This window comes from Chrysemys picta, chromosome 12 (genome assembly GCF_011386835.1).
Source record: "Chrysemys picta bellii isolate R12L10 chromosome 12, ASM1138683v2, whole genome shotgun sequence".
Lineage (NCBI taxonomy): Eukaryota > Metazoa > Chordata > Testudines > Emydidae > Chrysemys > Chrysemys picta.
In genome coordinates, this window is record NC_088802.1 from 56,115,443 (window position 1) to 56,133,279 (window position 17,837).

At 56.4% G+C, this 17,837-nt stretch overlaps 1 protein-coding gene and 1 long non-coding RNA gene across 3 annotated transcripts; one reads left to right on the plus strand and one right to left on the minus strand.

Annotated features, from left to right (window-relative positions):
• Positions 1-8,894: 8,894 nt before the first annotated feature.
• On the plus strand, positions 8,895-13,409 carry CBX8 (chromobox 8). Of its 2 annotated transcripts, XM_005283012.4 has the most exons (5): positions 8,895-9,053; positions 9,523-9,566; positions 9,748-9,813; positions 9,917-9,983; positions 10,210-13,409. In XM_005283012.4, the coding sequence occupies exons 1-5, from the start codon at positions 8,985-8,987 to the stop codon at positions 11,041-11,043; spliced, it is 1,080 nt and encodes a 359-aa protein (XP_005283069.1). In that variant the 5' UTR covers positions 8,895-8,984; the 3' UTR covers positions 11,044-13,409. The 2 variants fall into 2 exon arrangements, with proteins under 2 accessions (XP_005283069.1, XP_023960439.1); XM_024104671.3 differs by lacking the exons at positions 8,895-9,053; positions 9,523-9,566 and having other exon boundaries at positions 9,586-9,813.
• On the minus strand, positions 10,758-16,926 carry LOC135974817 (uncharacterized). The gene is made up of 2 exons (XR_010591940.1): positions 16,254-16,926; positions 10,758-15,985 (listed from the first exon to the last, which is right to left on the minus strand). It is a non-coding gene; the product is annotated as an uncharacterized LOC135974817 (long non-coding RNA).
• Positions 16,927-17,837: the final 911 nt, after the last annotated feature.

Consider the following 17,837-nt stretch of genomic DNA (forward strand, 5'->3'; position numbering starts at 1 on the left):
CGGCCTGACGGGAGCGAGCCAGCTCGCCGTGGCTAGGAGCAGGGGCTACGCTGCTCCAGGGGAGCGGGGGTGGGTTCCTTGGGTCCCGAGGTGCTGTCGGCTGCAAGGCGGGAGGTCCCTGCGGAACCTCCCGACCCCGACACACGCGGGGCTTGGGAAGGGTCCAGGAAAAACTTGCAAGCGCCTGAATTCGATTTTTTTTAAACAACAACAAAATAAAGTTGAAATCAAAACTTCCCGCGCTGAGAAATTCTCTGCGCGCCAGGGGAAGGGGAGGCTGTTCCGCCCCGGTCATTTCCCCTGTATTGCTGTCTGGGAGATCCGGATCGGGCTTGTTGGAGAGCAGGCCGGTGGAGCCGGCAATACGGCTGCCATGTGACTTTCGCGTGAAAAGCCCCTTTCCCTCCGGCCGATCCCCATGGGACTCGGGCTGTCCCTCTCCGACGCGTCCCCGCAGAGGAAGCTGATCTGTCCGGATCTGTTCTGCGCACCATGGCAGGGCTCAGGGCCTCACTCCTGCTACCACTTCGCTGCTTGTCCCCGCTGCAAAGCCCAGCCCGCCCTTTGCCAGGATCCTGGCACAAGCACCCCCCCCCCCCGCCCTGGGAATCGCTCTCTCCCGTGGGAAACAGCCGCTGCTGCTACCTCAGGCTGGGTCTGTTAGGGCGTCAGCGGTCTGCCCAGGGACCCTCGCCTCCAGCCACATACCTCGGCTGGCGGTGACGGCAGGTGATGGCCAGCACCGTGTGGGGTGGGGAAAGGAGACGGAGCCCAGCGGGCGCCAGCCTGCCCAGAGCCGGTGTGGGATGCGGAGCAGAGCCCAGTGGGCGCTTAGAGCCGGTGTGGGATGCGGAGCAGAGCCCAGTGGGTGCCCAGAGCCGGTGTGGGATGCGGAGCAGAGCCCAGTGGGCGCTTAGAGCCGGTGTGGGATGCGGAGCAGAGCCCAGTGGGTGCCCAGAGCCGGTGTGGGATGCGGAGCAGAGCCCAGTGGGCGCCCAGAGCTGGTGTGGGATGCGGAGCAGAGCCCAGTGGGCGCTTAGAGCCGGTGTGGGATGCGGAGCAGAGCCCAGTGGGCGCCCAGAGCCGGTGTGGGATGCGGAGCAGAGGGATCAGCCCGGCCGGTCTCGGGTTAGCTAGTTCATTCCCTTGAAAGGTGCAGCCCGCCAGCCTGTCAGCTTTGCGGTGGACAGGGCCCCTCCGGGAGCAGCTTCCCGCCCCCTTCTCACATCAGGCACAGGGACCGGTGGGGGTGTCCCCTCATGGGGCACCTGCCTCTGCATCCCCGCCTGGCCCCGCCGCCCCTCCCGGGCGCCTCGCTCCAGCGGGGGCTGCAGTCTGGGTTCAGAAAGGAAAACTCCGGGGTCCCTCCCCGCGCCTGAGCCCCTGGGGGCACGGCGAGGGAGGCAGTGCGCGGCGGGGCCCCGAGACACAGCTTGGCTAGTCCCCAGCCCAGACCCGGCCGATTGACTCACCGGCAAGCACCGATTGCCCAGTGGTATCGAGGCGAATGGTTCCCCGCCCAGCCGGTGGTCAGGTGGCCCTGTTCATGGCCTTGGCCCAGCGGCGGGTCTCGCGGAAGCCAAGACCTTGCTAGCCGGACCGAGGGAGGTTTCATTGTCTGTAGAAGACGAGCGCGGGTGGAAGTGCCGGGTACCCGCGAGGGGAGGCTCCGGGCGCGCCCCTGGGGTTTGTTTAGCGGGAATTCGAGGGGGGGGGCTGGTTCATAGGAACCGAAGTGGGTCAGAAAGGGCGCGGCGCGAGGGGGGCTTCTTCCAAGAGCGCCTGGCCAAGCCCCCCCGCAGGGTGCGGGGCTCCCGGAACCCCCAGCCCCGCGAGAGGGAGAGGAGCTGCCCGCGGCGCCCTCCATCCCCACGCGGCCGCTCCCCGGGGGCGCAGGGAGAGTGGGACTGGCCGGGCGGTAACAGGGACTGTTTGCTCCTTCCGCTGCCCCAGCTCTGCCCGATCGATCCGTCTATCGGCTGCCTAGCCCGGGGGCCTCCTCGGAAGCCGGGGGTCCCGGGGCTGAGGAAAGTATCCCCAGCCCTTCGTGCAGAGTCTCACGCCGGCCCCTCCAGTCTCGCCCAGGAAGCTCGCCCCACCCGTTTGGCCTGAATTTGCAACCAAACGTGTCACTCCTGCGAGCCCGTGACACGCGTGGGCAGCGCTGCCTCGCGCGCTCCCCGTCCTTTCCTGCGGCCCTGGCCGGGTGCTCGGGGCGGATTTATCCAGGAGACAGGCTCCAGGGCCTGAGGGTTAAAGCCTGGGCACCAGCGTGTCCATTTCGTGTCTTCCCCCCGCCCGGCTCAGTCCTCGTACTTTGCCCTGGGCCCCTGCCTACACCTGCCGAAACACCCCACCCCACAGGGTGGTCCGCGGAAATCCACGGAGCAAGCCTGTGCCGGAACTCCCCTCCAGCGGGAGGGAGCCAAACCCCCGCCCGAGTCTATCGCTTCTTGCTCTCGGGAGGCAGGTGATTAGGAACAGGGATCAGGCTGGAAATCAGCAAGTGCTGGAACTTAGGGTTTACTGGCAACGCCACTAACTCCTGCCAGAGACCCCACCATCGCCCCATCCCCTGGGGCCAGGGCGAGGTACGTCCAGCCCGCTTTTGTTGTTTGCCTCTGGAGGTGGGAAGGGAACCCGGGCCCCAGGAAAACGAGGTGTCCAGTCAATATGTTTAACAAGGAGTCTAGGAAATTCAAGATGGTCCGAGATTTATTGCTTTCCGCAGCGCCGGGAATGGAATGACCCTTAGTACACGTGGGTGTTAATACAACGTGGCTGGGGCGCGGGGGTTACAGATTTCCTGTGCAAATCACACTAAAGGGTTTAAATGAGCTTCCCCGAGCAGTCTAGGGGAGTTCACACAGGCACTAATCGAGTGCATTCATTTCAAAGGAATATACACGTCTAAATTCCCTTCATTAGAAACCTCAGCCTTCGTCTCATAAAACTTGGGGATTCTCTGAAGCAGCTTGCCAAGGAGAACATAAGAATGACCGGACTGGGTCAGACCAAAGGTCCATCTAGCCCAGTATCCTGTCTACCGACAGTGGCCAATGCCAGGTGCCCCAGAGGGAGTGAACCTAACAGGCAATGATCAAGTGATCTCTCCTCTGCCATCCATCTCCACCCTCTGACAAACAGACAGGCTAGGGACACCATTCCTTACCCATCCTGGCTAATAGCCATTCATGGACATAGCCTCCATGAGTTTATCCAGTTCTCTTTTAAATGCTGTTATAGTCTTAGCCTTCACAACCTCCTCAGGCAAGGAGTTCCACAGGTTGACTGCTATGTGTGGCAAAGAACTTCCTTTAATTTGTTTTAAACCTGCTGCCCATTAATTTCATTTGGTGGCCCCTAGTTCTTGTATTATGGGAACAAGTAAATAACTTCTCCTTATTCACTTTCTCCACATCACTCATGATTTTATACACCTCTATCATATCCTCCTTAGTCTCCTCTTTTCCAAGCTGAAAAGTCCTAGCCTCTTTAATCTCTCCTCCTATGGGACCCGTTCCAAACCCCTAATAATTTTAGTTGCCCTTCTCCGAACCTTTTCTAGTGCCAGTATATCTTTTTTGAGATGAGACCATATCTGTACGCAGTATTCAAGATGTGGGTGTACCATGGATTTATATGAGGGCAATGAGATATTATCCATCTTATTCTATATCCCCTTTTAATGATTCCTAACATCCTGTTTGCTTTTTTGCCTGCCACTGCACACTGCGTGGACATCTTCAGAGAACTATCCACAATGACTCCAAGATCTTTTTCCTGATTCGTTGTAGCTAAATTAGCCCCCATCATATTGTATGTATAGTTGGGGTTATTTTTTTCCAATGTGCATTACTTTACATTTATCCACTTTAAATTTCATTTGCCATTTTGTTGCCCAATCACTTAGTTTTGTGAGATCTTTTTGAAGTTCTTTGCAGTCTGCTTTGGTCTTAACTATCTTGAGCAGTTTAGTATCATCTGCAAACTTTGCCACCTCACTGTTTGCCCCTTTCTCCAGATCATTTATGAATAAGTTGAATAGGATCGGTCCGAGGACTGACCCTTGTGGAACACCACTAGTTACCCCTCTCCATTCTGAGAATTTACCATTAATTCCTACCCTTTGTTCCCTGTCTTTTAACCAGTTCTCAGTCCATGAAAGGACCTTCCCTTTTATCCCATGGCAACTTAATTTCCGTAAGAGCTTTTGGTGAGGGTCCAAAGGAGATGAGGAGCAAGGGGGGCCGGGAGAGAGAGAGGTTGGATATACAGAGGAGACTGATGCAAATTAATTGTCTCCTCTTTGGGGCAAATGGGCAAAGAAACTAAACGTGGGTAGACAAGGCTGGCAAACAGCCTGGCGCTAGCTCCGGTCAGCTAGACCCTAGGATACCAGCCTGGACTTCGGGGCCCTGGCGGCGCTGTAACAAGTAAACAATTACCCCCAATAGAGTTTTCACCCCCCAAAATAAAGGAGAGCCAGCGGCTCCACGGAGCCCCGGGGACTGGGCTGTGACTGAGTTTAGGTGGAAGGCGCTCAGGTGTGGTGGGGACAGGCGGCCGTATAACCCTGAGCAGACAGGTACTGAGCCCTGGACCTGCGGGCGGGTCCCCGGGTCAATGGGCTCTGGATTCCCTGGTCTACCTCTGACCCGCCCCACCCCACAGAACTGTCAGAGCCCCGTAAATAACAGCTCCTGGCCTCGACCCCCGAGTTGCCTGTTCCCTTATCTCCCCTAAACCCGCCACCTCCCCGGGCGCCTGATCGCCTCGGCTTCCCACGGCACCGACGGGAGCACGTCGATGGGGTTCACCAGTTCACTGGACCAGAACATCACCACCCGGCCGGCTCAGCCCTGGGGCACAGCCCCGTGCGAGACAGGCAGCCCAGGGCCCCCACGCATGGACACGGCCAGTCTGCTCCCAAGAGCGACTTTGCTCCTCCGGCTCCCAGGCTCGCTCAGCCCTTCTGTTCCCACAGGGCCGCTTGCTGGGCCCGGGGCGGAGCAAAGCGTGTCCCGATCCGGTTCTCAGTCGTGTGGCTGGACCGGCCGGCCCGCTGTCACCCCCACGCCCACTCACCGCGTCACCCTCACGCGAGACGCAGCCAGAGCCGCCTGCGGCTGTTCGACCGAGTTACGCGAGGGGGCAGCCCCCAGACTGACACCCCCCGCGCCATAGGGCCGGTTCCAAGGAGCTACCTGCTGGGAGGCGCCCCTCCGACAGGGCCCGCCGGGATTTGGCTGTTTCAAAGGGAGGATGGAGCCCACCCGCCAGGCAGCCCCCCGGGGGATGCCCAGCAGCAGGGGAGCCGAGAGAAAACAGGTCACTGGCAAAGAAATGAAGCATCGCCTCTCGCCTGCCCCACCTCCGCCTGGCGCGCGGCGTGGGCCCCCCAAACAACGCGGCACCCCCTCGCCGGCTCTCCCCGTCACAGTCCTAGGCAGCCACAAGCGACTTGAGAGCTAATGGCACAAAACAACAACAAAAGGAGCCGCCGTCGTATCGGTCAATGCACCTGAAGGGGCGTCCAGTGAGTTCGTTTAGACTCAGAGCAAACACCCCCCGCCCCGCGTGGGAAACAGGTGTTCCGCAGCCCGTATTTCAATCCATAAACACACGCCCGAGAGTTCATTTATCACGTTGGTAACAACCCTAAACGGAACTGCCGGCGTTTTTCTTTGTAAAATTGCAGCACTAGACCGTTTTATTTCCACTTTCACCCCCCCCCCCCGACTGTCAAATTGCAGCCATATGGGAACCTAGGTGATAGGAAGCAGTTACCTTATTTACTGAAGAGGAGACGCACACGAATCCTCCCAGGACCTTTCCTCGCTCGGGGGGTTTCACGGGGGCTCGTTGCTCGACGAGCGGTCGAAGCATGAAGTCGGCCAGGCGTTTGGCGGGTCTGATCTCCACTCCAGCACCCCCGGCATGGGTTGAAGGGGAGGGATAACCCCACCGAAGAGAGACACCAAAGCGCCCCAGTTGTGCCAGGCTGGAGGCAGGGGAGTGGGAAGCCAGAAGTCCGTCCCGTCTGAACGTAGCGTGTCTCTGCTCCCCACAGGGCCCAGGGCGGCGCACCCCACTTCAGTGAGAGGCTACAGTGCTGCTGCAGGGCGCTCTGGTCCGCAGCCCCCTCGCCGGGGGTCAGAGAGTGACAGCGCCCAGGCCGGTCTGTGCGGAGCCGAGGCGAGAGGTTGGGACGCTCCCGCCGGAGGCGGGAGACATTAACATTCGGCCTCGGAGGAGGTTTGAGTGGTTTGTTGTTTTATTTATTTCCCCCCTCCAGGCTCCAGCTGGAATAAACCCCCGTTTGTTCATGAGAGATCGGACACGTTTGCACCTCCGTGCTTCCCAAGAACCAGCCTCAGCTGAATGTCTCTCTCCCCCGGAATGGTTTGGAGAAGGGCAACTTCCCACTCCCCTGCCTCCGTAGGCACATGGAGGTGGGGAGATAAAAGAAGCTCCCAACTTCAGATCTAAATACAATCGGAGCGAATCTGTTTCTTCGGCTGTGATTGAATTGTGCTTTAACAGACGCATGGAAGTGACTTGAGAAAGAAAATCTTTCTGATAGGAATCTCCCCAACTCAGCAGCGTCTACATTTCTGGCTTTTTTTTCAAGCCCCTAAAGCAAACATCCTTATGGGAGTAAGTGGCAGTAAAATCACTGAGGGATGAAATACAGAGAAATACTATCTTAAAACAAATAACAAAACTCTCCAACAGCCATTAGTGATTTAACGGGCTGGGGGGAGGAGAAAGAGAGTATTCTGCAGCAGATTTCGGGAACCGAGACCGCTACGGCAATCACCCAGCGATAAACACTTGATTGCAGAGAGCAATAATTACCTTGTCGCTCTGTTTACAGATAACCCTGCCATAGCGGCACAGACAAAAAGTCATTTGACGCTCCAGGAATCAGTGAAACCCTCACCTCTGCTTAGACACCCCATCCCCCACCCCAAATCCCTTTCGCCCGCCTGCTTGAGCAAACTCCATAGGTTCTTGGAGTAAGGAAACCAGAAACTCATATTATAGGCTGTTGAAGTCTACTTTATTTTCACTACCCAAACTGTTGGAAAGTATTTAAACTTAAGCAGAAACAGCTGTACTCCTGGCACCACTCTACCAAACTATTTGTTACTGTGAATGACTTTTGATGATTCTGAACTTTGCTGGTTTGCTGGCTTCCAAACTAACGGCTTTCTTGGCAGATAGTGTCTAATGAGGTGATTTTTACGTAATCTTCGAGTACTTCGTTAATAAGATACAATTTCTCTTTGTTATATTAACCCACAATAGAGTTTTCCCTCTCTCTTTCCCCAACCCTCTGCCTCTGCACCTAACACATCCATGTTTCATGCATTCTGTGATAGTCCAGGACCTAAGGGGCAGAGAGATCAATACAGATCAGTAATAGGGAACAGGGTCATTTCCCACTATTATTTTTTACAATCGGCAAATTTTGCACGTGTTATTTTCCACTTTATTTCAAAGACAGTCCTATATGAATTGTATGTGGAAATGAAACTGTCTCGGGCAGGCAACACGCTGAAGTCAAGGTTCGCAGAGTTTTGCTACATCTGTTGTAAGAAAACGTCAAGGCTTGTGTTTTGTTTGTTTTGAATAAGTCTCCGGGCGAGAACACGTTAAATTCCAAGTCCTCTTCTAGAGTTTGTGCCCTGTTGTGAGTCGTTCCGAATCAAAGGAACCCATCGCCCTACGTAGCATGCCAGAGGCACTGTCCAACCCAGCCCTGCTCAGCAGTGGGTTCGTTTACACGTCGCTTAGCAGGGCAGTCTGGATTAGCGGCTACACTTTGACCGGTGCACCAGGAGGGCTGGGACCCGGTGCGCCAACCCGTGTGGTTAGAACAGCCCCTGCAACGCCGCGAGTCCAAAGCCACCAGCAAAACGACCTGAGATGAGGCTCTGCTGCTGATTCAACTCTTCCAGCCCTTTGTGCTTCTAAATTTCCTTTCTCTGCACAAACGTTGCAGCAGCTTTTCAGGAAACGCAGCCGCTGCGCGCACCGCCAACGTGCCGGGGGCTGTCCCGGAGCCTGCCCCCGCTGGGCAAACGGGCCCCTGGATTGAAAAGCGCGCGTTGGCCTGCACAAGCGCGGAGCGCAAATCTACCCACTGGAAACGAAAATAAATCACCGGAATAATGCGCAGTCTGGCCCCGGGTTTGACAGACCCACCGACTCCCCAAGGACACGGTCCCCACTTCATTCGCAGCGGGCAGCACCGGCTGTGCTGGGGGGGACTTGGATTCTTCCCCTAGTCCCCAGGCAGCCCTGGGGGTCGTGGCATCCCTTGGGCGGGGGGGGGGGGGGGGGCTCCGGCCGGGGTGCCCGTGCGCTGCTGCGGCGCGGTGTGGGGGGGGGGCAGGGACTGGAGATGTCACAGAAGTTGGTTTGAATTTTTTTTTTGTTGCCTGTTCGCTCGAGCTGGGCTGGGGAGGGGTCGGCGGTGGCTGCCTGGCCCGGGGGGGGGACAGTGATTTAGAAAGATGGGGCTGGATGGAGACGCTGTGCGGGGGTGGGGGGGACAGGTATGCACTTCCCCCCCCCCAGCCAGACAGCGGGGGCCCGCTCTGCCCCCCCCCCCCCACCTCCCAGGGTTCCAGCCTCCCTCCCTCCCCCCGCCCCCTGCCGGTCTCTCGTCGCTCCTCTGGCCCCGCCCCCTGTCTATTGAAAGGCGGGTCACGTAGCAGGGAGGAGGGAGGGGGGGCGGCTGGGGGAGGGGAGAGGGGGGCGGAGGCAGCGGGGGGGAGGAGGAGGGGCCGGGCCCTGGCCAATGCGGTGCAGGCGGAATATTCCACCGGCTCCGCCAGCAACAAGTGCGGGGGGAGGGACGACTGCGGGGGGAGGAGGGGGGGGGGCACGGGAAGGGCTGACGTCAGCGGGCGGAGTATTATGGTCTGGGCTGCGCTGGTTGCTGCTTCTCTGCTGCCAGCGGCCGAGTAAACATGGAGCTTTCAGCCGTCGGGGAGCGGGTGTTCGCGGCCGAGGCCCTGCTCAAGCGCCGCATCCGCAAAGTAGGTGTCTCTCGGGCCCCCCAGCGCCCGTGCATGCAGCCCCCCAGGCCCGCGGGAGGCCGAGATCGCCTCGGAGAACAGCCCTGCTCCCTCCCCCAGCTGCTCCCATTTGCAGCAGCAGTTCAGAGCTGCCTCTTCCCCTGGACTTGCACTGCACACATTTGCATCTGGTGATTTTTTTGTCCTGCATGCCCATTTTTACAAAAAATGCTGCAGGCATGCTTTGCTGCATGCGTGTTGCTGCATGCATATTTTTGCCAGATGCATTTTGCTGCATCCCTGTTTGGTTGCATGGATTTGCTGCTCGCATATTTTTTGTTCCATGCATTTGGCCGTTTGCATATATTTGACACATGCCTATTGGTGCAGGCTTATTTGGTTGCATGCATGTTGCTACATGCATATTTTTATTGCATGCATCTATCTTGATTCCCCCATGCCTATTTATTTTCTCTCTGTGCAACTGCAGGGGCGCATGGAATATCTCGTGAAATGGAAGGGCTGGTCTCAGAAGTAAGTAGGTTATATATACAATTATGCAGCCTAGCAAATACCCAGAAGATGGTGGTTATTATTTATTTTGCATTGTAATAGAAAGAAAAGCTAGATCCTGTTTTTTTTTAATTTTATATATCTTGTCCCCCCCTCACTCACAGCTGACACTGTTTCTCAATCTCTGTGCATGTCCTGATAGGTACAGCACCTGGGAACCCGAGGAAAACATTCTGGATGCCCGGCTGCTTGCAGCCTTTGAGGAAAGGTACAAGGCCTTTGCTAGTCATATACATCACACTTATAAAAACGTTGCTCTGTTTTGTAGCAATGCTGAATTGAAACTGTTTTTTTTTTTTAAATACCTCTAGGGAACGAGAAATGGAGCTATACGGCCCCAAAAAGCGAGGCCCCAAACCCAAAACCTTCCTGTTAAAGGTAAGGAGGCAGGAGCCTAGTGTGTGCATTGACATTGTTTAGTTGGTGAGTGGAGAGGGCTGCATGCTGCAATGGGGAGCATCAGAACCAGCATGCTAATAGCAGGATCCGGCTCCAGCACTGATGGGGAATGCTTGTGGAAAGGCCATTGCTTATCTGGGAAGTTGTAATTATGGAGCCGAATGGCAGGATGATAAAGTCACCGGTTGATTTATCTTCTTTGCAGGCACAGGCAAAAGCAAAAGCCAAAACCTATGAATTCCGCAGTGACTCTGCCAGGGGGATCCGGGTGCCATATCCTGGTAGATCACCCCAGGAGCTGGGCTCCACTTCCCGGGCTAGGGAAGGACTGAGAAACATAGCTCTGCCCGCCCAGGGCAGTCCCAGCACCTTGAGGGGTGAGAGCATCCGGGACCGGGTTGGGAGAATGGAAGAGAAACCTGGAGAGATCCCTAAAAAGAGAGGCCCAAAGCCTAGGAAAGAGCATTACAAGGACTTGCCAGAGGCTCTGGATGTCTCCAAGAGGAAATTATGTGAGCCAGGGGACAAGATTGGGGACTACCTCAAAACCCGGAAAATAGAGGAGGCCGTTCCTGGGGTAGCGAAGTTTGGCTCAGGACACAGTGTGATCCAGCTAGCCAGGAGGCAGGAGCCTGACCTCTCTGGTGCCATGTCCAACCCCAATAGAGCAGAGGCTGGCATGAAGCTGGGAGCCTCAGAGACTTACCCACCCAGGGTCACCAAGCACAGGTCAGACTTTTTGGACCCCAAGGGGCAAGATGGATTGGACCCTGGCGGCCCTAAGATCATGCACAGCTCTGCAAACCAGGGCTCTGTGGGAAGCTTGTACAGAGACAGTGTGGGGACTCAGTCTGGCAGACCCTCCCTCATTGCCAGAATCCCTGTCTCCAGGATTCTGGGGGACCCGGAAGAGGAGTCCTGGAGCCCATCTCTCAACAACCTGGAGAAAGTGGTGGTGACTGATGTGACATCTAACTTTTTGACCGTTACAATTAAAGAGAGCAGCACGGACCAAGGATTCTTTAAAGAAAAGCGATGAGTGTTTGCAGGATAGATCCAGAGAGATAAAAGCTTGGTTAGAGCTTGGTGGGTTTTTTTTTCCAGGACAGGACCTAGAAACTGTCTTAATTCTTTCTGCTTGCATTTTTTTTCTCTAGTTTTCTGTTTCATTGAAAGATTATCTCTAGAGTTATATTTTCTATTAGATGTAAATATGTTATTTAAGAAAAAATACCTATATATATATATATATATCTATATATATATATTTCAACTCTAAGTTGTTTTATTTAAATGGAGACTGAACAGTGACTGCTCAGTTGCTCTTAGAAAGGACAATAAAACTGAGAACTAACGAGTTCATGTATCTGTTGCAGGAGCCAGTGTATATAATGAATGATGTTAGTAGCTAATTATGTTTTGGGGTTTTATTAATTATGATTTTTTCATAAGATGCTCTGGATGATGCGTGGGGAAGTTGTATCCCTTTCAGGGCAAAATGCCCTGATTTCTTGATTGTGATATAAGGTGTTGCTTGTACAATCAAGTGTGCTGTATCCAGACCTGTCAGTCTGGACAGCTGAAATAAGCACTTGAATTTACAGTATTGTTGGGTTTTGTTTCCAATTAAAAAAAAAAAAAAAGTTGGTATAAAATCAAAAAAAGCCGAAGTCCATAAAAAGACTAAAAGTTGTTCTAGTGAAGTATTAACTTGAATTACCTCTTCTTGCCAATGAAGAGGAGGTTTGTATGTTTAAGATTCCTAAAAGGAGTGATACTGAAATGCACTTTAATAGAATTGTCATAGCAGTTATGGGAGACAGAACTGAGCTGAGAAGCTGTTTTCATTTTGTCTGTTTGCTTGATTCTTTCCCCCACCCACTTAAAAAAAAATCTGTTTACATTCCTGAAATGCCAGAAAAGTTTGGGAGGATAAAGTGTCACTGCCCATATTTAGATGCTCATGTTATTATAGAAAGTGTTGCTTTTTTTCCAGGGCACAGTTCCCTTTGGACTGCTGGGAGACTCCAGATACAGTGTTCTACAATATCCACATCTCCCCCAATGAATTCCAGAGTCACTTTTGGGGGTTAGAGAAAATAAATATTTTCCCTGTCTTATGCCAGTTTCACAATGGCTGAGAGGAGATCTACTAGGCACAAAGTAGGTGCTGCTGACACAGGTGGCTGTTGGTATTTGTTCACACCTTTCTCTTTGGAAGGCATATGTGAATGGTTTGGTTTGGTTTGGTTTTGCTCCAGGTTTAGTGAGAGTTAATGACTGAACAAAATGCAGCGGTTTCCATCCACTAGCGGAGACCAGAAACCTTTTGCTACCTTGCAGAAAGCGAGTCGGGATTCTAGAAGTGTTTTTTCTCTCTCTCTGAACTCCATATTCCAACTTTACCTAGTTAAGGGAGAGGTTGATATTTTTTGAGCCTGTTGTGGGAGAAGGGGATAGGTGTTGGGGTTGTTTTTTAAGGTGTAACAGGTGCTTTCCACTCCTAACATATATTGGTTTAAGCACCTTTGTTGGTTCAAAAGCACAAAACTGTCCAGCCGCCCCGAAGGGCCTCGGATAGAGGAGCCTGGCCTTTCCCATCTTCTCTGATTGGCTCAGTGAAGGTCTTAAATGCTTCTTAATGTGGGGACTGCACATAGGATGAAAGCACATGGGGCCTGATGGGAAGAGGAAGGGGCAGGAGTACAAGGAGTAGCCTTTGCTGCTCTTAGGCCCATTCTGGATAATTTTACCTCCTACCTCTTTAGACCCCTTTCCCTTCCATCTTTGGGACTTTCGCCTTCATCCAATCAAATAAACAAGGGGACTCTGTTTAAGCTGTACACAGGGAGCTGCTTGTGTGTTTTTTTAATATAATATTTTGTAAAACCAAGATTTTAAACTTAGTTTGTACAAAGAACTGAAGCAAGGAATGTAACAATATTGATGCTGTTTTCAGGTCAAACCTACATGGGCCATGTCTGTTACCATGTGTATGATAATGAGGATTTGTCTACCTGTCCTCTACCCTATATGCCTGAAGGCTGGAAAATACCTCCCCTTGTTAAAGAGATCACAATGCAGCTCCCCCCTCATTCTAAAAGTCAGGGTGTGATCTTAATTTGGCATTCTTCACTCCAGACCTGTATAAATATATATGTGTCTAGATACGCACATATATACATATCTAAAGCTAGACATACCTGTGTGTATGTACATATCTCCATATATATTGGATGTGTGTGTGTGTGTATGTGTGTTATTTAATTCTAAGACTTGTAAAAACAAATCTGGTTAAATCTCAGTCTCAGAAGTGAAGCTTAAATACGTGTCTTCTGCCAACCGTGAATGTCTACATCATACCTGCTTTTTATGTGAGTTTAAATATATACTTTGTAAATAGAACCGTGTCCTTCTTATGTCCCCCCTGCAATCTCCACGTTGCTTGTTTCTAGCGGGCACATCTCTCTCCCCGCGTGATTCCCGGGGGAACGCGGGCTCGGTCCCGTCCGCCTGCCCCTGCATGTGGGCTCGCCTTCCCTTAGCCCCCGGTACTGGCTGTTCCTGGCCAGGGGGAGAGGACAGGAACTTGCGCTGATGGGAAGCGCCGTTGAACAGCGAGGAGCCTGCCCTGGCGGCCGCTTCAGCAGGGAAGGTGGCCGGGGGGGCGGGTGTGGACCTCCCACCCCCTGCCTGGATGCGCGACCCCAGGCGCTGGCGTCCGAACGAGCCCCGCGTCTCCCTCGCCCTTTGGCTGCCAAGGCTCCGGAGGCCCCTGGCCCCCGCCGGACCTGACTTCCCCGCCGCGGGGAGGGTCCGGGTCCCTCCCGCAACACCAGCGGCTGCTTCTCGGCTTCGCACCCACGAGGCAAACCCAGCCCCGCATGTCTAGGCTCTGGCTGGAACGGGCCGGCTCCATCCCGCCCCTGGGACCGGCTCCCTCCGCACGGGAACCCCTGGCTCCCCTGCCCCTGCAGCCGCTTCCATAAACCGTCTCTGCAAATCACCCATCGGCCAGGCATTAACATGCACGAATCGATTTAGGAAATGAATGTCCGGATTGCTAGGCAACTCCTGGGGCTCCTGGCGGAGGGGGGAGTGGAGGAGTTGTTTCCCACCGACACTCCGCAGGGGCAGATGGTTCTGCCGTCGCTCGGTGTGAGGGGCGTGGATGGAAGCAGCCAGACACCCCCCCCCCCCCCGGCCCCAGGAGCCAGCAAAGGGCGGCTCTTGTCCGGCTGCCCCCGTGGGTCTCGGTGCGCACCCGTCTGAGTGGGGCTGAGCCGCGTCTAAATGGGCCGGACTCAGAACCGGAACAAAGCTGCGAGGCGGGCGCTGCATTGGCCTGCTCGCAGCACCCCCGGCTTCACTCGCCCCTGTGCTCCGCAGCGGGCCTGGGGATGGGGATGAACCTGGGCATTTAAACCCGGGATCGTTTGCTGTCCCCCTGCCGGGGTCTGCTGCGCACCCTGGCAGCCGAACCGCCCGGGTTACACCAACCTGTCCCGGGCCGCTTCCCCCCGTGGTGCGGCCGGGGCGATGGTCCAGCCGACGCCGCCTGCAGGTGAGCACTGTGCCAGGGGCTGGGGTGATGCTTTCTCCTAACGAGCCCCGTTTCGGGCTCTGTTTGGACGGGAAGCGGCTCCCGTTGCCGGCGCCTCCCAAGCGCACGCCGCTGGGTTATTGTTCGGGTGCCTGTCTGCGCTCCGGTGGGGCAGAGGGGGGCTGCCGGGCTGCCGGATTCCTGCGCGCCAAGTGCTACCGCCAGATCGCGGGCGGTCGCGGAGGCCTGGGGTGGGACAGAGAGCAGGACCGTGCAGGGCCTGCAGCAGAGAGATACCTGCACCTCAGCGGTAGTTTAATCCGCCTCTGGATTCCCGCTGCAGGTTCTGCACCCGGCGGCCTTGCAGGGGAGATGGAGGCGGCCGGAGCTGCGGGATCGCTCCAGGATCTCGCTGGTCAGGAGTCCGCCCGTCTCACCATCACTGCACTGGGCGCCTGGCAGGCATTGGTCTGCCTCTCTGGGTGCCTGTAAACCCGGGTCTCAAGGGCGTGGCGGCTCCTCGCCAGCCCCTCGCAGGCAATCCAGGCACCAGGCTTTCCAAGTTCAGTTGAAGTTGGGATCCCGGAGCACACGGCTCCTGGGGGGCGGAGGACATCAAGCGGCTGGCACACGGAAAGCTGGGTGTGCAAACAAGCCCACGAACGCCTCACCGGGCCCCTTTGCCAGGGCATTGATACAGGACGCAGCCTGCCGATTGGCCTGGTGAAAGACCCGGGGCTCGCTCAACCCCGGTTTGTATCCCAGGCTCCCCTCCCCTTCCCCTCGCTTTCTAGGGGTCTGGGGTCTGGCTTTGAACGTCCCAAGTCTGGGTCCCGGAACGCACAAGACAGAAAAACCTCCCCCATGGGCTCTCCGCGAGGCGCCCAGAAATCTGCCCTTTGTATTCAAATCTTCATGTACTGCGGGCCCAAAGAAAAGCAGGGGTTGGGCTGGGCTTTTAGCTGTGTCCTCATTAACCTCCCTTTGCTGCTCCGCTGAGTGAAAGGAGCGAAACCCTTGATTATTGTAGTTGTCTGTGCGCAGTGGCGGAGAGGTAGAAAGGGCCACACAATGCGGCTTTTCTCCTGGAGGTCCCAGCAGGAGACTCGCCTTTCAGACACGTTTACTGGCCTGGGAAGGGGGGCGCTGGGCACTTGGGGGGTGGATTTGGGCAGGGGAAAAGCCAGGCACCGCCGGGAGATGCCCGGGGAGGGGGCAGGAGGACGGAGAAGGGAGGCCCTGCTCTTGCCGGGGCGCTCACGTACAAAGGTCACCTGCGAAGGATTCCAACCAGGCGGCGTGACTCTCAGCCTTCAGTCAGCTCCGGGTGGGCCCCGGGTCTTTCCTCCTCCGGAGTCTTCTCGCTGCGGGCCAGAGAGTCCAAAACAGGAGCGACTGGGGCTGTTTCCTTCCTGCGTTGCCGAGTCAAATCCTGGCCCTGGAAACGTCAAAGGAACAGCAAGAAAGCGGAGTTACCAACCCCCTTCCCGCCTGGGAGCTCGCTGCGACTCCCAGCCAAACAGCCGGGGCCCGGCGCTGCCCGCGGAGCCCCGCCGGGGCCAGCTGGAGGGAGAGGACTCCCCGCCTTGACTCCGCAAAGCCTGAAGCGCGGTGGGGAGCGAACTCAGTCCGCGCCGGCCGCCGAACGGGAGCCCAGGCTGCTTGCCCTGGGGAGGAGAGGTCACATCCCGGGCAGAGACACGGACCCGGGCTCCGGCCGCCTCCCGGCTGGTTTCATTTTCGCTTGGCTGCTGCGCCCGGCGCAAGGTCCGCGCTGCCCCGGCGGGGTATTTTAAGAGGTGTTCTGGCGCAGCGCGTGCAAGAGAAGGCCCCGTGTGCGCCCGGCTCCCACCAGGGTTACCCCCACTCCGGGGACGTAGCGGGCTCTCTCCGCCCTTGCGCTGCATTAGTGTCTCTTCTCCGGCAGCCCCGCCCTCCCCGGGCAGCCAAGCGCCCGCCCGCCCCCGGGAGCAGCCGGGTGGGCAGGCAGGGCTGAGCCGCCCCGTGCACAGGCTGCAGGAAGGCGCACGCGGGGCGCGCTCCTCTGCCTGCTCCGCAGGTGGGAGATGCGCGGGCCAGGCTCCCCTAACGCCCCGGAGAGGGAAAGAAACTTGGGGGAGCCGCGGAATCCCGCGGTACTGCCGCGGCCCAGGGCTGGGGCAGCGGGGTGCTGCTGGCTCTCCCTGGGCCCGGGAGCACTGTCCAGTGCCGCTCAGCCCCCAGCCCTTTGCGCCGCCAGCGCAGCGTACGCGGAGCCGGGCGCAGGAGCTGCGGGAGGGGGGGGGGGGCAGCCGCTTCCTCCCGCGGGGCGAGCGCGGTCTTCCGCTGGAAGCCCAGGCCCCGCCAGCCCAGCGAGCCGGCCGCGTTTGCTGCGGCTGGGAAAAGGGGCCGGGGCGGTTCCGCCCCCAGGACGCGCATTGTGCTTAATAACAGCCGATGAGTAATATCAGGGCGGCCCCTGCCCCAGAACGGCTGGGAACGGCGAGGGCAAAGTGCCGTTTTGCTCCAGGAAGTTTCCCCGCTCAGGTGAGCGAACAGATCCTGCAGGAAGCGCTTAGCAAAGCTTTACCCAGGCTGTCCCGTGACAGGCAGGGCCCCTGAGAGTCTCTCTCCCCTGCTCCAGCAAAACCAGGGTTTGATACTGACAAGTATCAAACCCTCCTTGGAAGAGGGAAACACCTTCCAGGAGCAAAGCTTCCAGCCTCCTTCCTACAGCTGTACCGGCTCTCACCTTTCTTTGCGGGTCCCCTTTAAGAGCACAGGGGGTCTTGGGAGGCAGTTGGGGGTCTGAGTCTCTCTTGCTCTCCTAAGAAGCCCCAAAGTGCTGCAGCTGCCCCTAGCCAGAGTGGGTAAAAGAGACGGGCAAAGGGGGGTGGTGGGTGGGGTTTTGATCAGAACAAGGCTTGGGATGATGCATAGGGGACATACCAAAATCGGGGACAGACGCCTCTTCTCCTGCATTGGGCACGCTGAGTAACTGAGGGGGGACGGGCCTCTCCACCGGAATTCACGGAGTAGCAGCTTTACTAGCACAGGCCATACTCCTGGGGCTAAAATGTGCTGATAAAGGGATGTATAGCTGCACCTTGGTGAGAGCCCAACTTGCACTGCTCCTTCGGGTTACAAAGCACGTGTCCCTGCTACCCTCTAGTGTGCAGGGTGCCAAGCCAACCTTGGCTTGGTGAACTCCAGAAAGGGCGGTGCCATCTTAGCCCAGCTCTACATTTTAGCCCCAGCTGCATTAGGGACGATGCAACATGAGTGGGAGGCTGGTGGAAGGTACTTTGTCC